The sequence below is a fragment of the Synchiropus splendidus genome, chromosome 5 (genome assembly GCF_027744825.2).
Source record: "Synchiropus splendidus isolate RoL2022-P1 chromosome 5, RoL_Sspl_1.0, whole genome shotgun sequence".
Lineage (NCBI taxonomy): Eukaryota > Metazoa > Chordata > Actinopteri > Syngnathiformes > Callionymidae > Synchiropus > Synchiropus splendidus.
Genome location: NC_071338.1, coordinates 15367335 through 15384357, shown reverse-complemented (window position 1 = coordinate 15384357; position 17023 = coordinate 15367335). Strand labels below are relative to the sequence as shown.

General features: G+C 41.2%; 1 protein-coding gene across 1 annotated transcript; it reads left to right on the top strand.

Annotated features, from left to right (window-relative positions):
* The first annotated feature begins 865 nt into the window (after positions 1-865).
* Positions 866-16953, top strand: LOC128758567 (CD82 antigen-like). The gene is made up of 9 exons (XM_053864647.1): positions 866-1049; positions 9486-9558; positions 10767-10839; positions 13832-13953; positions 14097-14171; positions 14679-14777; positions 14934-15107; positions 15182-15265; positions 16064-16953. Exons 2-9 carry the CDS (start codon positions 9496-9498, stop codon positions 16139-16141), a joined length of 768 nt encoding a protein of 255 aa, XP_053720622.1. The 5' UTR covers positions 866-1049; positions 9486-9495; the 3' UTR covers positions 16142-16953.
* The last annotated feature ends 70 nt before the right edge of the window (positions 16954-17023 follow it).

Below are 17023 nucleotides of genomic sequence, written 5' to 3'. Positions count from 1 at the left end.
TCATCTGTGATCACAACTTCACGGCAGCAGAGTGACATCACTGAGACTGTAAACAAAATGAGTGCAGAATCCTTGCTGTTGTTCATTGTGAAGGACTTCAGTTCTCCTCAGACCGACTCTGACATCATCACTGCCACCCAACAAGAATGAGCGGTGGAGTGGCTGACAGTAAACAAATGCATAAATGAAAACATGTTGGACACCATGTACACATGGCTGAAGATGGTACATTTTACAATACCATCAAGGTAACATCATACTTTGTAAATATTTAGCTGCTTTTAAACATTCTTACAAGAAGTGCAAATTATTTTCATATCTAAAACAATATTCCACATTAGGTAAGTGTAAGTGTAAAAAAAGTATTTTTTAATACTTGTTGTCCCCATATGATCAGAGTGAAAGTCTTTAAATTTATGTATGTCTTTGACAACCATGACTGATCCTTATTCCTTCATGCTCTTTCATTTTGTTCACTTTATTCGTCCCTATTTTATTTTAATTGAAAATATGCTTATAATTATTGCTCTTTTATTTTTGTTTTCTCGCCCATGTCTGTTTCCCTTTACAGCTACCCACAGTCATGTTAAAACGTTAATACAAACAATTAATCTAATTTAACAAATTTTATTTAACAAAAAAAAAACGAAAAAAGTATTTAACTAGACTTTCACGTCATGTTAGTTCTCAATTTCCCCCAATTTCAATCTGTGTTTTATTTGTGCCATATTTATTTTTTCTTCAAAGCATTTAAATTTGTGGTAATAAATGTTCAATTGTTAAACGTAGTCGGAGGAATTTGGCAGTTGCACCAGCAGTGGTCAATAAAGCGCTGCACTGTTGGTTCCTATAGCGACCACACGGTGGAGACGGTTGGAGTCTGTTGATAGCGCTGCTCCATCTGGAGCTTCTTTCCACAAACGTGTTGCTGCTTCATTGTTCTCATCGTGGAGGAGGCGGAGGAGGCCACCAGTGTAACCTGCAGTCCGACCCGCGAACATCACCGCCACAAACTTCTCTCTTCACGGACCGGCGCCACAATCACACTTGTAAGTTCCACGATTGTCGCGACTCGAATACCCAAACTCTTGACTGCCATTATTGTTTTTCCTCACGAACCTAGCGCCTGAGTTCTTAAAAAGTAATCGATTACACGTGTGTATTAATACGATTTGATTTTTTTTTAAAACCGCTGATGTGGCGCATTCGCGTTGTTTTGACACACTTTCTGACAGTTCAGTGGTGAAATGAAAATATGAGTTAAAGCTGTGGATTCGTGCGGTATCGTATAACGCCTCTTATCGAATCAACGGCTCATTGTCTTTTTAGATGAAGCTGTGAACTGATAAGAGTAAACACTGAGAGGACTGCTAAGTTTAGTAGAGTAGTAGTCGCCCTCTCTTATCTGCCAAACTCTGCCCTTCTTTCGTAGCTGTTCGATACGCTCCAGCATTTGAGCCTATCGTTTAACAGAGAACACAGTCAACACTGTAGAAACAAAAGAACCTGAAAAATAAACATACAAAAAAGATGTAATCATGGGCAGAGCCAGAAAATAACCAGTTTATTCATAATAATTCTCAACTTTGTGGTGACAGGCTGACAATGCTTTAGGATAAAATGCAATATAGATATAGATATAGATAAATATTTGACTGTGATTTTCCTTAGTGATGAGTCAGGGAAGTCTGGCTGAGAAACATCCTACAAACCCTCCGTCATTTAGGGGCAACTTTTTTAGTTGACTGGCTGTTTTGTGGCTACTGTTTTGACGGTCATGCATTTCACATGAAAACTGGGCGACACTGCCACAAGCTGCCGACTCCATTAGCGACTGACCTGATCTGAAACAAGCTGATCAATGTGTTGGGTGAACTCTCCCCCGGGGTTATTGACTGAGCTCTTCACAGACCAGTAACGGCGTTTGTGTGAACACGGTTGCTACAGATTCCAATGTGGGTCACAGTTGAGAAGTGTGGAGCGGCAGCATGTGCTGAAGTGTTCCTCCACGCTCTTCCTCCTCCACTTTCCATCGACTTTTCAACATCTCAGGCTGTAAATCAGTTGCTTTCCTTTCCTCGTCCGTGACCTTAATTACCTTTCCATGCGGCGTGCGGAGATGCTGCTGAGCTGCCCGTCACAGCTGTTGGTAGTTAAAGTTTGGACAGTTTTCAGACAAGCGCATGTTTTCTGAGGCGCCTACCAGAACTCTGGACCAGTTTGACTGCATTCTGGGCCCATGTGCTGTCAGGGACTTGCCATCTTGACAGAGTTCTCTCTGTGCTGGAGCTGATCTGCTGTGTTCAAACCACCGTGTTGTAACTTATAGATAGGGATGGCATGTAACATGTGACGCTGACACCAGTCAGATATTGATGGATCCTTGGCTCCTATCACTGCAAGTCAAACAGAGATAAAATATTCTTGCAAACATTTTTGAACTCCTTCTGCGTATCAGCTTTTGGACGGCCAGATCAATTCCATTAAAAGGTGATTCAACACCATCGTATGAAGAGGTCCTACGTCTCTGTAGTGCATTACGTGGGTGGCTGTCTCATGTGATCAGAGGTGCAGCACAACCACTGGTCCTCGAACCTCAGCAGAGTGAGAAACTGAATTCAAGTTTTCAGGTTGTCACTTCACTCACTGGAGTGGACAAACTGACCCTTCAAAGCACAGCAACTAGTGCTATAAACACGAGAGTCTGAGTACTAAGATCCTGCAAGTATAATAGTAGCAGCAGGCTCATGCACAGCAGAACATGGGGGACCCAAGTCTGTGGACTCTCAGATTTGAGCTGAAAGAGTGTAATGAAAGAAAGCAGAAGTTGCTGAACTGTGATCTGGCCATTAGATTTAATTATATAGAAGACGTATGAGCTTGTGCACACACGAGGTAAACAGACAAAAGTAAACAATGAACTTGGTGGAATAAACATCGTTTAGCTGAATATGTGAACCCATTATTAACTCAGGAATTGGCAGCCAGTGCATCAATATTTTCTGCTGACAACAGAAATCTTTTCATATAAACTCTAAATGTGATTAAAACGCATTGGGAAACTCCCCCATCGCTTACCTTCTTGTTTCTCATCAGGTATGAAAGCTCTCGGAACAGCAGTGTGTTGCCAAAAATGAAGATTAAGAAAATAAAGTGATGTGAAAGGGAGACCAAGGCCCAGTAAAATGTATTAAATTCACAACTATCCAGTCACGATTCAGGAAATTTGAATGCATTTGAAATTTGATTGTTGGAATATTAACTTATTCAACATCCCAAGTTGGTTTTTGGAGCAATGAAATAGGAACCGTTGAAACATCTTATGAAGCTGGTCTTTGAAGTTATTTTATGAACTTGAAAGCAGCTTATTCAGCAAGACATTTAATTTAATCACATTTTGAAATGCATTTTAAAAGTGAACTAAATTGCCTTTTAATATATTTAATAAAATAAAATATGTAGTTAAACACTTTGATGGTTGACTTGTGCTCTGTACGATATGATGACAGTAGCATCACACACTGTGTTCTTTTTCAGTTTCATTTTGAGTTTATGTGAGTGGATGGGTGAGGCGGTAAATAAGAACAAGTTGGCGTGCCCGAGTGTGCTCGTAGCTCTGTTGCTTTATTCAATACTATCAATAGAATTCTGTTTCAGCTTTTCAAACATAGTACTGGTGTCAATGAGTCAATCAAAGATATTGTTGGAGAGAAAAAAACACATGAGTCCCTTGTGCATCTGGTGAGAAGGCCAAAGAGTTGACCCAATGAGACCCTGCCCCATAAGGATGAGAGCCATTGGGAGTCTACCTACCTGCCTTTTTGACAAACCACTGTTCAGGAAATCTGTTAGACTGTTAGCCTTTAGCACTCTAGCATTTAGCATCATGCTGGCTGAGACTTGTCCGCTGCATAGAGTTACTTCATGTTAGGGACATGTGGTGTGTACGGTATGTGTCAGTCAAAACCCAAGTACATTTGGTGTTTATACAGGCCTCCTACATCTTTGCTGACGTCCCATTCAGGAAAGCAAGATCAAGGCTCCTCTGCACAGCTCTTTATGACCCAGTCTTTCATTTACTGAAGCAATTAAGCCTCAAAATTTTACTGACAGAAGGTATTCTTGGACCTTGTTATTGTACATAAACAGCTTTTTGTTTGGTTGCATTTTCCATCTGAATAATTCAGAATAATTCTGCAGGAGGTTTTACAGGATTCTGTCCACGGTGGTGGTGGAGGGCAGGGATGTGTCAGATATTGAAGATACTGAAGCTGCCTTAACTAGAAAACACATTCAAACTCACCGGTTTTCCTCTTATTTTGCCTAAAAAAATCAAACAAATCCTGTGTTAGTTATCAGTGCTCAACATAGTGGTTGGTGATACGACAAAATATCCTATGTAAGATGTCTACTGTGTTTCTATTGCATTTCATCAATTCAAGTGAATTCGCAGTGTAGTATACACTGTTTCAAAGGCGATGCCATTCTGTGGACTCTCTCGGCCTGCACTCCTGTACATCCACCTAGTGGAGGTCGTGTTGGGCCAGTGAATCCGGGTTTTACTGGCCCCGGGCCAGCAGGCAGTGGCTTATGGCGAATCTTGGAAGGTTTTCTTCACCGTGTTGCCATGTTGGGTTCCATGCTAATGTGAAACTAGCTTGACTAAAAGTTTGAAAACAAAGATCACCTCTTCAATCCGGGACGTTTGAGTCACTCACTGTGATGTACAAGCCTGTAACCCGTTTGCCTGGTTTGGTGGAATTAGCCTGAAGGTGATGGCTCATGTGCAAGCTGCTCGTATTACGCCTCCGCTCCAAACAGATTTTCTTCAGAACCAAGCAATTCCGTCGTAGTAGATGAGCCCACTGTTGAGATGAGCTACTGTTGGGCCTTCGTATCTGGGACGGTGAGAATGATCCAATTTGAATGTACTCACACCAGGACATCAGAGGTTGCAGTACTCCAGTTACAGCGAACTGCCAATTCAACTGTGACGTTTCGGTGTAGAATTGAAACTCTTTTTCAAGACGCAGCAGATTTCTGTTGACATGCCTCTCACTGGGAACGTCTACAAAAGCGTTTTTTTTCCCAGCACAGCTTCTCTTGTCTGTGTGCTGTCGTCGTCATGGAAACTTGCGCAGCTTGCTCTTTTATTCAACCTCTTGTGCAGGGACAGAACTTGTTTAGCCACTGAGTAAGCGGACTGCGGTGCCTCACTACTTTCAGCTTCTGGACTGTGCGCACAGACCCACAAACGCGATGAAGAAAGTCTGAAGCGGCGTAATTAAATGCTGGCCGTGCTCATCTGTGATCTGGTGACTAGTGTTAAGCTAACATCTGTGGCCTGTGAGAAGCCGGCTATTCCACAGAGTTTCTCACCACTGGATGGGTGGTTCTTTGTAAGTGAAGAGGAATCTGGTTGTTAATGTATCAAAATATCCTGTAGGCTGTGTATGGTGTACTGTCGTAGGTACTTGATGTAGTATAATCACAACTGGACCTGAAAAAACAAAACACTCTTCTGTTCTTCTTTCGTGGTCAGGTCTTTAAGATCAAGATGAAGCTGGCAAGGAGGCGGGGCACACATTAGTGATTGACATGTCTCAGTCAGACACCACTGTGCTATTTGTTTAACGTGAAAAGTGTGCTGTCATACAGATCGCACATGCAGGAAAAGGTTCGAAATTCACTTGTGCTGTCTTCATCTTTAATCGTAGACTATCCATGTTGTTTAATTGTGCCAGCCAAAAGTGCATTAATTTTCGCAGCCCTAACTTTTTTTGACCATGTTAGATCACCTTTGATATAAAGGTCCATTCCTGAACCCAAAGCAGTGGATCTGTACCTGTAGCAGTGTCTCCGACCAGTGGTTCTTAACCTGGGTTTGATCAAACCTCAGGGGTTCGGTGAGTCATTCTCAGGGGTTCGGCGGTGCCTCCGTCGGGGAGGTCAAGACACGCCCGATTCATGGTTCAATTCGTGATGACACGACCCACTCATCCATCACTGGCTACGTTACGTTACGTCACGTTACATTGCTTGGCTGATCGGCACTGTTGGACTCCATAGTAAACGTGGGACTGTCATGGTCGGATGCTGGACATAGAAAGGAAGAAAAGGAACAGGCTTTGCTGTGAAAATGACAGAGTGGCACTTGCCAAGGTGAAGCCACACATACTGTATCTGAACTGGTCTCTCAAAGCTTAAGAAGCAAAGAGTGTTGGTTATGTTCTTTGAACAAGGTGATGTTCATGCATGGTTCATTTTGTGCACCAGGAAAAAAACAATGTCTTGAATTTAAAAAATATATTTTATTTTTCACCTAATAAGAGTTCGGTGAATGCACGTATGAAACTGGTGGGGTTTGAGAACCACTGCCCTAGGCCTTTCTATCATATTTGTGGCATCTGCATGGCTGCTACATTCTATCGTCTTAACAATGAAGGTGATGAGCCCTGGAAGAGTCCAAGCTAAAAGCCTGACTTGTGGTTACTTTTCTGTGTTTTCTATGGCATGGACTGTTTCCTTGGTGGTTGCAGCACAGTTAAATGAGCATTCCCACGTCTATGTGAAAGATTTCCGTCGTTGAAAGTAAATCACTGCCTTTACTAGGACATTGTCAGCTACTGTATTTTTCAGACTATAAGTTACACCTGGTAAAAGAAATGCATCATGAAGAAGGGGAAACATATGTCGCGCTGGACTGTAAGTTGCATTATTGGTGGAAATTTATTTGACAAAATCTTTTGCATGGGGAGGTAACACCAAAAATGTCCTCCTGCATCCCTTTGTTAGCCCACAAAAAAAAAAATCATGTTTTCATATAATAACCATCTTCCTCCATTGGTGGTGAAACAGAATCAAGATTATCGGGCACATCACGGATAAAGTGTAATGTGCTTTTACTCTTTTTGTCATGTCAGTCACTGTAAATGAACATTTAAGAACTTGAAATTATATATTAGTTACACCTTAGTATATTTCATAGGACCATTGAAAGTAAAAAAAAAAAATGCTACTTTTAATTTGAAATCGGAACAGTTGTGTTCATATTCCTGAATGAAGTCAACTGAAAGTTAGGTGAGTGTTGCCATTGTTCTTCTGAGAAAACCGCAGCGATTTTATTAACAAACGGTCTTGCACACAGACATCACAGATGTGGATTTTGGACAGCCGTTTTGACTGCTATTCATATTTGTATTCCCCAAAGTCCTAACACTCCTTTTTTTTGCTAAATATTTCACAATCAGTTACCACAAGGACTGGATTTGGATTCAAACCTGTGCTCATATGATGACAAGGCGTGCCGGTCATCTCTGAAAAGAGGGTCCCACGGTGGAAAAGGTGCATCTTTGAAAGGGCCGCCACAGTTGTATTGTGTAAAGGAAGAGTGAGGGAGCTGCCCTGTATGTGTCAAGTTTCACCTTTTGTTCCTCGGGAGAAAATCTTTTCTGAATGCTCCTTTGTTCTGGTGCTGCTGTTGGTTTGGGAGGAAAGGTTTGAATATGTTATTTAAAAGGTCTATGTGATGGTTTGTGGTCCAATGAGTCAAAGTGCACAAAGGTTGCCGTCTGTTTTGCAGCCTAGTTTGTTAGTTGGATTAATTGTGGAGATGAAATTCCTGACTTTTGAGGATGTCATTTAAATCTCAGCCTTTGACAGCCATCAGTTCTGTTTGATATTGAAGAGGTGTGAAGGCAGTTGAAATATCAATGCTGTTAAATTAACTAGTCTTGCCTCCTCCTTGGTGCTAGGCACTGATCAAAGCTTGCTGGGAGTTTGATCTGCACTCTTCCTGCTGCAGCACGTTCATGATATCGCTTGCTCTCTTAATATATTCCAGACATTATTTCTATTTCTGGTCAGTGTGTTTGCAGCCACATGTGTCCGTGGTTTGAAGAAAGCTGAAGCTTGTAAATGTTTAAAGCGGTTGTCGTTTCCAGGATTAAAAAAAAAAAATAGGACAAAAAAAATCTAACCCGCCCCGTATTTATTTTAATATCAAGAATTGTTACTCTTATTTAATTCTTTTTTTTCCACACATTTTAGTGATGATAATGGAACTGAGACATCAAATACTGGAGGGGATACAAAATGTAAATCGGAACACAGAACAGTTCAACAGAGAAATGGGAGCAGCAGTCTGATGACAATATTTGTATTTTTCTTCCAAGGATACAATCAACTTTTTCCAAATGATCTTTCTCAGGGAGTCAGAATTTGGCAACGATCCACTAAGTTGGTGTTGCCAGGTAACAAGCTCTGCTAGCTGAAGCTTGCTCTAGCCAAGAAAGAAGGTGAATCTCTGGAGTGGTGGCCCTGCGAGCTTGAAGTAGTCCAAGGAAGCCAGGCATGTCAGGATGATGTGTGTGACCCATGATACAATCATGTAGAATACTGATTTCATATGTATTTATTTTGTTAAAAACTCTACTCCCCCCTTTCTTTGCGAACCAAACCCACATAAGCGTAACCAACAGTTGGTGAACTGCCCCAGCAGCAGAGTAACAGTAACCCATTTACACTCAAATGTGGGTCAGGTACCCGGAAACTGTGCTCTAACTGCAGGCCTCTCTGGCGAGGGGACATTGTTCTGTCGCCCATGCTTCAGCAGCATCCAGTGCCATCGATTCTATTGGACAGTAAGAGGCCATTAGTGTGGTTGGAGAGGTGGAGAGCAGGTGGAAAATGGGTTGTTGATGTTCAGTCGACTGGAAGCTCAGAAAGTGACATGATATAGAACAGTAGACGGCTGTTGAATTGACCTTCAGTGAAATGGGACTTTGAACAATGAGGTTGTCAACAGTACTGACCCCCTTAGTTCAGATCTGCAGTGCTGGGTCAGGTGACTTATGAGTCGTTAAATATAATATATATGCGCTCAAATGAGATGCGAATGCTTTCCTAGATAAATGTGGATAGGAGTTGTTGAACCAGGATTAATTCTGGAAACATTGATTCGAGATGAGAAAACTAAATTGTATTCTGAGGCAAGGACATCTTGGACATCTTCTAGAGGATGTCACCTCCTCCTCACAAGCTCTCAGATTAATCTTGAGATTGTTCTCTGTGTAATCCTGGAGGTTTTAGCTTGGTCATGACCAGCATTGCTAGTTAAGCCCTATTCCATTGGGATTAACCACAACAGGAATGAAATAGACAGTTGTCAGTGCTGCTCTGATAAACCATGTGCCTCTGGTGATGAAAGCAGGAGGTAAACAGTATTTTTATCTGCAAACTGACCTTCATTTGCATAATCTTTAAAAGGCTGATAATTTTAGGACCTTTCAAGGTGGACCAGTTTTTTTGTTTTCCTCGGCTTGATTTTTGCGTTCGTGACAGTGTCTAACTCGGTTGTTGTTTTCATCCCGTAAATTATCTGCACAGCACTACAAGTATTGAAACTCTGACTCACGCTGCTCTGACATGTCAGTCACCCATCTGGTCCAAGAATTCTTCAGTTGCATGTTCTCTCATGTTTGCAGGTAATCCACCATGGGGAAAGGCTGTGTGACAGCGACCAAGTATTTCTTGTTCCTCTTCAACCTCATCCTTTTCGTGAGTATTACACCATTGTGCAATAACACAAGCTAGACAACACCGTGACAGCAAGGACACGATGAGCATTAGTGTGTTCTATAATGATCCTGATGGCCAGGGACAGTGATGACCGGAATGTTGCTCAGAACAACAATGTGTTGAATGTTGCGGTGCGTGTGTCAAGAATTCAGTGTCATTTAGCAGCGTGAGGAGATTAAACTAGCAGTGAACACTTTTTAGGCGTGCACTGTTACCATTGTTTTTCTAAATGAGTTGTGTACTAGTACTTGCATTTGAATACTCACCGATACTGAGTACTTGCGCCATTACCCATAGTTACTTTGAGAGTTTTTTTTTCTCCATATATATCGTTATTTGAAGAATATTCTTCTGTTTATGTTTTTCTTGTACATGAATGACGGCCACAAGTTTCACTGCAGTACAAACACAAATTTTACAAAATTGTCACAAACTGACATTCAAAAACTGTGTGTTGCTGTAAAATGGTATCAGTTTTGTGGTGTCTGTGGCCAGTGTGTGGGTACGAGTACTCAAGCCTGGTATTGGACTGGTATCGGTGCATCCCAAATGCTTATAATATAATAATATCAGGCTGTTGAATCGACAGCTCTAGTTTGTTTTTCATTTGCAGGCGTCTTTTTGTTTTTATTACAGTAATCAATGCACACATTTGTCAATATCCAGTTACATTAACATATATTTCTTTAGTTATGATGAAGGAAAAGATGAGCAAAATGTATACAATGTCAGGTTGAGAGGTGCCTCGCTAGAGTTATTGTAGGAACCATTTAGTTTAATGTGAGTTATTTTTCATTTTTCCTTCTCAATGAAAATGGTTCAGTTTTTCACGTAATGAAAGGCACAATTTTTCTGTTTGAGACAATGACTGAGACATTTTAAGAGACAAGAATGTCATTGTATTTTGCTTCTTTGTCTGAACTGATCAAACTTAATTCCAATTATCAATTAACATATTTTCAAGTGGTATAAAAAAAATGCAATTTTAGCAAGAATGAGAGGAAATGATGTTGAAGCACAACAGTGTCTCAGTGAGTGTAGAACAATTTATGGTAGTTAAAGTGTTGCCTAGCAGTCCATTTATTAAAGTATGACTTGGCATCTATGATTGGAGAATTTACCACTTTTGATAAAGATTTCTTCTTTTTTTTTTTTTTTTTTTTAATCTGTGTTCTGCTTTCCTCCAGCTGCTTGGTGTCCTCATCACAGGCTTCGGACTCTGGCTTCTTCTCGACAATCAGAGCTTCATAGTTGTCCTGAGTAAGTGCTTTTGTGTATCAGAACTGTGGTCTTTTTTGCATTTGGTAGTACCTCCTGAGGCCCAGTTCAGTATCTTGCCAAAATAATATAATAACACGAGCAAAAACACTTGCAAATGGTAAGAAATGCAATGTGCTGCTGGAATGCAGCACAACAACTTCTCATGAAAATTCACAACAGGAAGCTGCTTCTGTAAGGAGAAGGTAAATGTGCTAAAAACTGTGCCCCAACACTATAACTACGCTTCTGTAACCTGGTAATTAAGCCAAGCCATCATTTAAAATGTTGCCCATCCTGGCACCAGAAGCCCTGCGCCAGTAGTCTTGTTAAAGTCTAACAAATAAATGGAATTTTTTTCCATGTGCGAGATAGTGACCTGAATAAATGTAACTGCACTGTACTACCTTTCCATCCCCTTCATGGTATGAAACAGGCTCACAGATGATACAAGATTAGACGCCCCAGATTTAAATCTCATAGGTTACTGTTATAAGAGCCTCAATTGTTGTGGTACTTTTTGGGAATTTCTTGGTGGGAGGGGTCATGGCTCATATATATGAGGGAATGATGTTGCACCGATGAAGGAGACTGAATGAGATTGCTCTGATGGAATGAAAATTTAACTTCACTACACCACCTGCCTAACCCTTGGTGTACAGATTCAACTCAGAAGTCATCATTCTGGTATCAAATATTAAAATGTGAATAATTAATTATAAATCCTCTGATTATTCCAATTACATTTTTCACTGAGTCCCACCCCTTGTGACTTCATATGAGCCTCCCAAATAAATTTGACAAGCCTGAGGTCATTCGGTCCGGTAGAAGTAATGCAGTACAAGCTCTGTTTTGTTGCCCTTTTCAATGCTCACTATCCATGATGATTGTTGCTCATTTATTAATCCAGATGCTGTGATAATAAACTTATACTTTATGTCCTTCTCTCGAAATGCCCAGCCTCTTTCAGCAACCTCTTATTTTACTGGGTAAACATGGCAGCCACAGGGTGAACTTTTGTACTTCTGTTTACTGTCGTCTTTTCTACGAACCTAAAACCACAGGATATGGATGCACCAATGGGTTGTGTAACTGTCTGAACATATTCAGCAGTTTGTAGTATACTGCAATCCACATTTTTAAACAAGGGCGTATTTATCTGCGGCTCGATTTATTTTGAATATTTTAAATAACTGAGTGTTTGGCAACCACTGAATAGGGTGAGTTGGGTTCTATTAAATGGATCACGATATGTGCCACCTTCTGAGGAGCACTTGAAGGAGGCGGGGCCACGATGATGAGTCAAGATGATGTCAAAAATATAGAAGCAGGCAGTGTTGGAGTCAATAGAAGATGCTTGTCCTTGGTCTGTGGTCTCACTGCAGGTGTCCTCCCCTCAGACACTGAGTCTTCTTTGTCTGGTCCAGCTTCAGCATTCATCACGACAGTCACCGCACACACATACACGCGCACAGATATTCCCACTACATCACCCGCTGGTCGGGCGACTGGGACGTACGAAGATTGCTGTCATACAATGTAAAGCACTCTTGCTGCGTGAGCACAGATTAGCTTTGTGTCTGAAATGAAAGACACGTATTGATTCTGGCGCTGACATTTTTAAGATGACTGACCCAGTCTCTCGTGTGAATCAGATGGAACCCAGATGAAATCAGTTTGCTGCTTCTGAAACCTGACTGGACATCTGGTGCTGAGTCAAGCTCAGTCAGACCTCGTGTCTGAGGAGCACGTCAGTTCACCATGATGTCACCCAGCTCGTAAAAGTGGTGACAGTAATGATCAGGCTGAGCCACTCCACCAGTCGTGACTGATGACCGTGGCTGGACTTTTGGTGTCGTCTGCAGTACAGTTGTGTGATTTATGTATCCATATTGTTTATAATAGGCACATTGAGTTAGCATCTGTTGTTCATCAACATGAGCACATACTTTTATTTGAACATAAATCTTTTATTTTTATCTTTTATGATCTAGGTCCTGTTAAACTGGAATGGTCCTTGGGTCTGCTCTCGACACATCTGACTCATTAGAATAGTACACGCCAGAGATGCCACAGCTTGAGGGCCCACAGGTTTCTTGAGTCATAATTGTCAGGACGCTGCACACGTCTTCATGAGTGCAAAGAAAAATCACATAAACACACGCCGGCAGGTTTTCATTTCCTGTGTCAGCAGCCCTCCCCCCTTCTGCCGCCCCATTTTCCCTCATAAACTCCAACCTTCCTCTTTGTCTTAGCTCTGATTTGCCCGGGATCCCCAGCGATCCTTTCAGGCCTCTTGGGCTAACATGGCTACCGAGTCCACACTTGGCTTAACCCTGTAATTCTGGCGTTTTGCAGATTGACTGTTTAAAAAATGCTCCTGGTGATTATGGAGAGTTAGTTAGCCCAAATTGTTGCAGATGTCTTCTTTTAACTTGGAGAGTTTGAAAGGGCTTGGTTTACACTGACGCAAAGTTAAAAGTGATCACTAAAAAGTAGCAAAAACCAGAGAAACTCTTATCAGGTGGACTGACTGTATGGTGGTGAAAGACTGTTCCTCTTCAGTCTAGTGATTAAATCAGATATGTGTTCCTTTATTTAGACCTAAACATAAAGCTGTTTAAAAAAAAAAAAGTAATTTACGGTATTTATATAATTTAAAACGCAGAGGGAATAAGATTAATTTCTGTTAAACAAATTTGGGGCACAGTTGAGTCTGTCAGTGATCGTCCCAAATATTTTCATGGTTTCTTTATTTAAGTTTTTCTGTGGAGCATCCCATGCAATATTTACAACAAGTCATTAATGATGACAAAAAGAAAACTTGAACAGTTTTTTAAATATTTATTTAAGGGCCACTAAATACATTTCAGTTTTCTGGGGCCAGAAGATACAAATGTTAGTCTGAACAGTCCGAAGAATAGAGATTCGTGAGCGGATTAAATTTTTTGGGTTCATTAAAACCTTTTAAATTTACAATGATGTCTGTGTGTAGACAATAACCTCTCGGTGAAAGTTGCCTGCTACATTCTCATCGGGGTCGGAGCGTTCTCCATGTTGATGGGCTTCATCGGATGCGTGGGGGCCATTTATGAGATCCGCTGCCTGCTGGGCCTGGTGAGTAGCTCAACAGGTTGATGTCATGAGGTGTCGAAGGAGCATTTTGTCCACAAAAATGATCCTCAACATCATTGTTTACCAAACCATGTATTCACGTTGTGGCGTTGTTGTGAGTCAGTCGTCCTCTTCCTTCTCCTCAGTTCTTCACCTGCCTCCTCCTCATGCTCGTTGCTCAGATCACAGCTGGAGCGCTCATCTACTTCCAAAAGAGCCTGGTGAGTGACAGCGCTTGCGCCTCACCTGTTGCGCAACCACGTGCTGCGTAGGTCCGTGACACATGTGACTGTAATTGCTGGTGTTCCAAAGTGGAATGTGGTCGTTATCCTTTTATAAATCTGGGTTTACGCCCAGCTGACTGAATCTTCTGCTAAAGTAGAAACTGATCTCGCGACAACTAAACCAAAACTAAGAGAAGACTCTCTGGTTGAAATTAAGTGCTAAAGCGCCCCCTTGTGTTTCATCTGAAACCTACATCTTTTTTGGCTGTATTTTTGTACTGTCTTTCAGCAAGTGTCACTGAAGCGACATCATAGATCCTCTCTCTTTGGAACTCCCATGGATGTCAACCTCAGTTTATTTACGATAAACATAACCTGTTCATTAGATTATGATGGACATAAACAAACAGAAACAGATTTCCTAAACAGTGATATCTGTCCACATCATTTGTGGCTGGGTTCTGTGAGTTGATCTAACGCTGGACATGTTCCCGGTTTCCCCAGGTGAATGAAGAAATGTCCAAGATCGTGTCCCAGGTGCTGGAAGACTATCCGGGCAACAGCTCGACCACGGAACAGGCCTGGGACTTCATCCAGAGGAATGTGAGTGTGAAAATAGTCAGCTCTCATTTGATTTCATCCAAAAAAAAATTATATAAAGGTATGTTTTGGGATTGATATGGATGAACTCCCCTTAATGTGAGTGTGAGGTTGGCCTGGACTCTCTGAGATTTTCTTAATCTCTGTCCGTCCACTCAGATGGAGTGCTGCGGTTGGAACGGTCGCCAGGACTGGAGCGGGAACATGATCATTGTCAACAGCTCTCAACTGCTGTTCCCCTGCTCCTGCCAGAATGCCTCGCTCTCGGCAGCAAACGTCTCGGACAGTGGATTCTGTGAAGCTCAGACGCCCGACTGGCCTGTTTATGACGTGGTAGGCCCAGACGCTGTCAGATGTTGACATGATAAGGCTTCCACCAGAGTCTACAGTTTGCCTTTGTGCTTCAGGGTTGTGCCACCAGTGTGGAGAGTTGGCTGCTCACCAACATCGGCATCGTGCTGGGTATCTGCCTGGGAGTGGCTCTGGTGGAGGTAAGGAGGCTTCGGTTATCATGCGTGGATGGGTTTAAAATGTTATGAATAAATGAGGACTTTTTATGACACAAACAAAGTGGTACATTATTCATTAGATTTGTGCACAAATCATCCAAAAATGAGACGCTACGAATTAAAGTTTTATAAACTGCGTGATATTTATTTGGTAGGTCTCATATTATGATCAGTCGGCTGCTTTTGGTGTAAAATGATGGGAGGTTGATGATGCGGGGAATGACAGACATGACTGCGCACATGACATCACTATGTATTATTTCAAGGCCATCATAATTTTTGTGTTTATAAAATAATTATATATAAATTGCCTTTGACCCAAGATGCCCCATAAAATAAAAAAATATAAAATGAAAATCATTGAAGTTCCTCTTCATGACGTGCTATGGACTCACTACGTGCTTCAGTGTGTCTCAAACGTGGAGACGTCTAGTCAATGTAATTATTTATTATTTTAACACACCAACAGAGTATTAGAGTTGTGTTGATACAGCGAATTAGTATGCGAAACACCCAGAGGTATCAATAACCCATCACTAGAGGTGAGTGCAGCCTGACAGATGGTCACAGGTTTGATATCAGTTTGAGGTGGGAACCTTGTATGTTCTTCATGCTCTAGTTTCCACCTAATGTCCAAAACCGTCCCTGTCTATAAGTGCTGCATGATGAGACTGTCTTCTGCTAGTTTTATGTCTACAGTCTCTCCTTCTTTTCGCACTCATGTTCCCTTTAGCTCTCAGTTTTTGCTGAAGATAGTTCTCATGTTGTTACTATCCACAGGTGCTCGGGATGATTCTGTCCATCTGCCTGTGTAAGAACATCCAGAGAGAAGACTACACCAAAGTGCCCAAGTACTAACCCTGTGAGCCCACTTCAGATCCTCCCTAAATATGAACTTATTGCTTCCCCAAATGTTACGTTTTTCCTTTCACTTTGTTAAATCATTCCACATTTACGTTGCTGTCGACCTGCATTAGTCATTTCCCCTGGAGCACTTTAGAGTTTTAAACTTTGCTCATCAATGCTGAACAAACAAGGGGCTTGTGGCGACTAAGGAGTTGAAAACCATCCAGAGGGTTTAATATGATTTATATGTGACTGCATGTCAAAGGGAGAGTCAACTTTTGTTTTTATGAGTTTTTATCAAATGTTTTGAATGCTTGTATATAATTTTAGGCATTATTTGTAAGAATTTTGAATCCATGTATTACTTTGAATCAGGTTTGTCCTTTTTTTTTTCCCCTCTGAATTTGTTGGAAGAAATATTAAAGTGCAGCTGTCTGACAAAGGATTTGGCTGCTCGATTGCCATTAGGTTGCCAACATTGTACATAAAGTGTTAGCTCATAAAACGTCAATAGAAAAAGGTTTGAGTTTGGAAACGGGAGAGCAAAATTTAAATGCGCATTTTTCCAAATATTGCTGAGTAATTCAAGTTTAATTATTTTTTTTAACTTAATTTATACACTGTTTGAACTTCAGAGCAAAGATTTGTGTTTTTATAATGTACAAAGAACTTTCATTTTTCCGTCCTGTACATTCTGTATGAAAAACCACTAACCTGTTACTTAACGAAAGAAGCAATTTGTCAGTTTGTTCTGTGAATGTGTTTTGCACACAAGCTGATTTACCTGTTTCCTTTTGCCAATAAACCATTTCCAACAGTTAAAATCCTTTTATGTCCGCAAATTCCATTTCTCTTGGTGGGACGGGAGATCATCAAATAAATACGTTTGCTGCA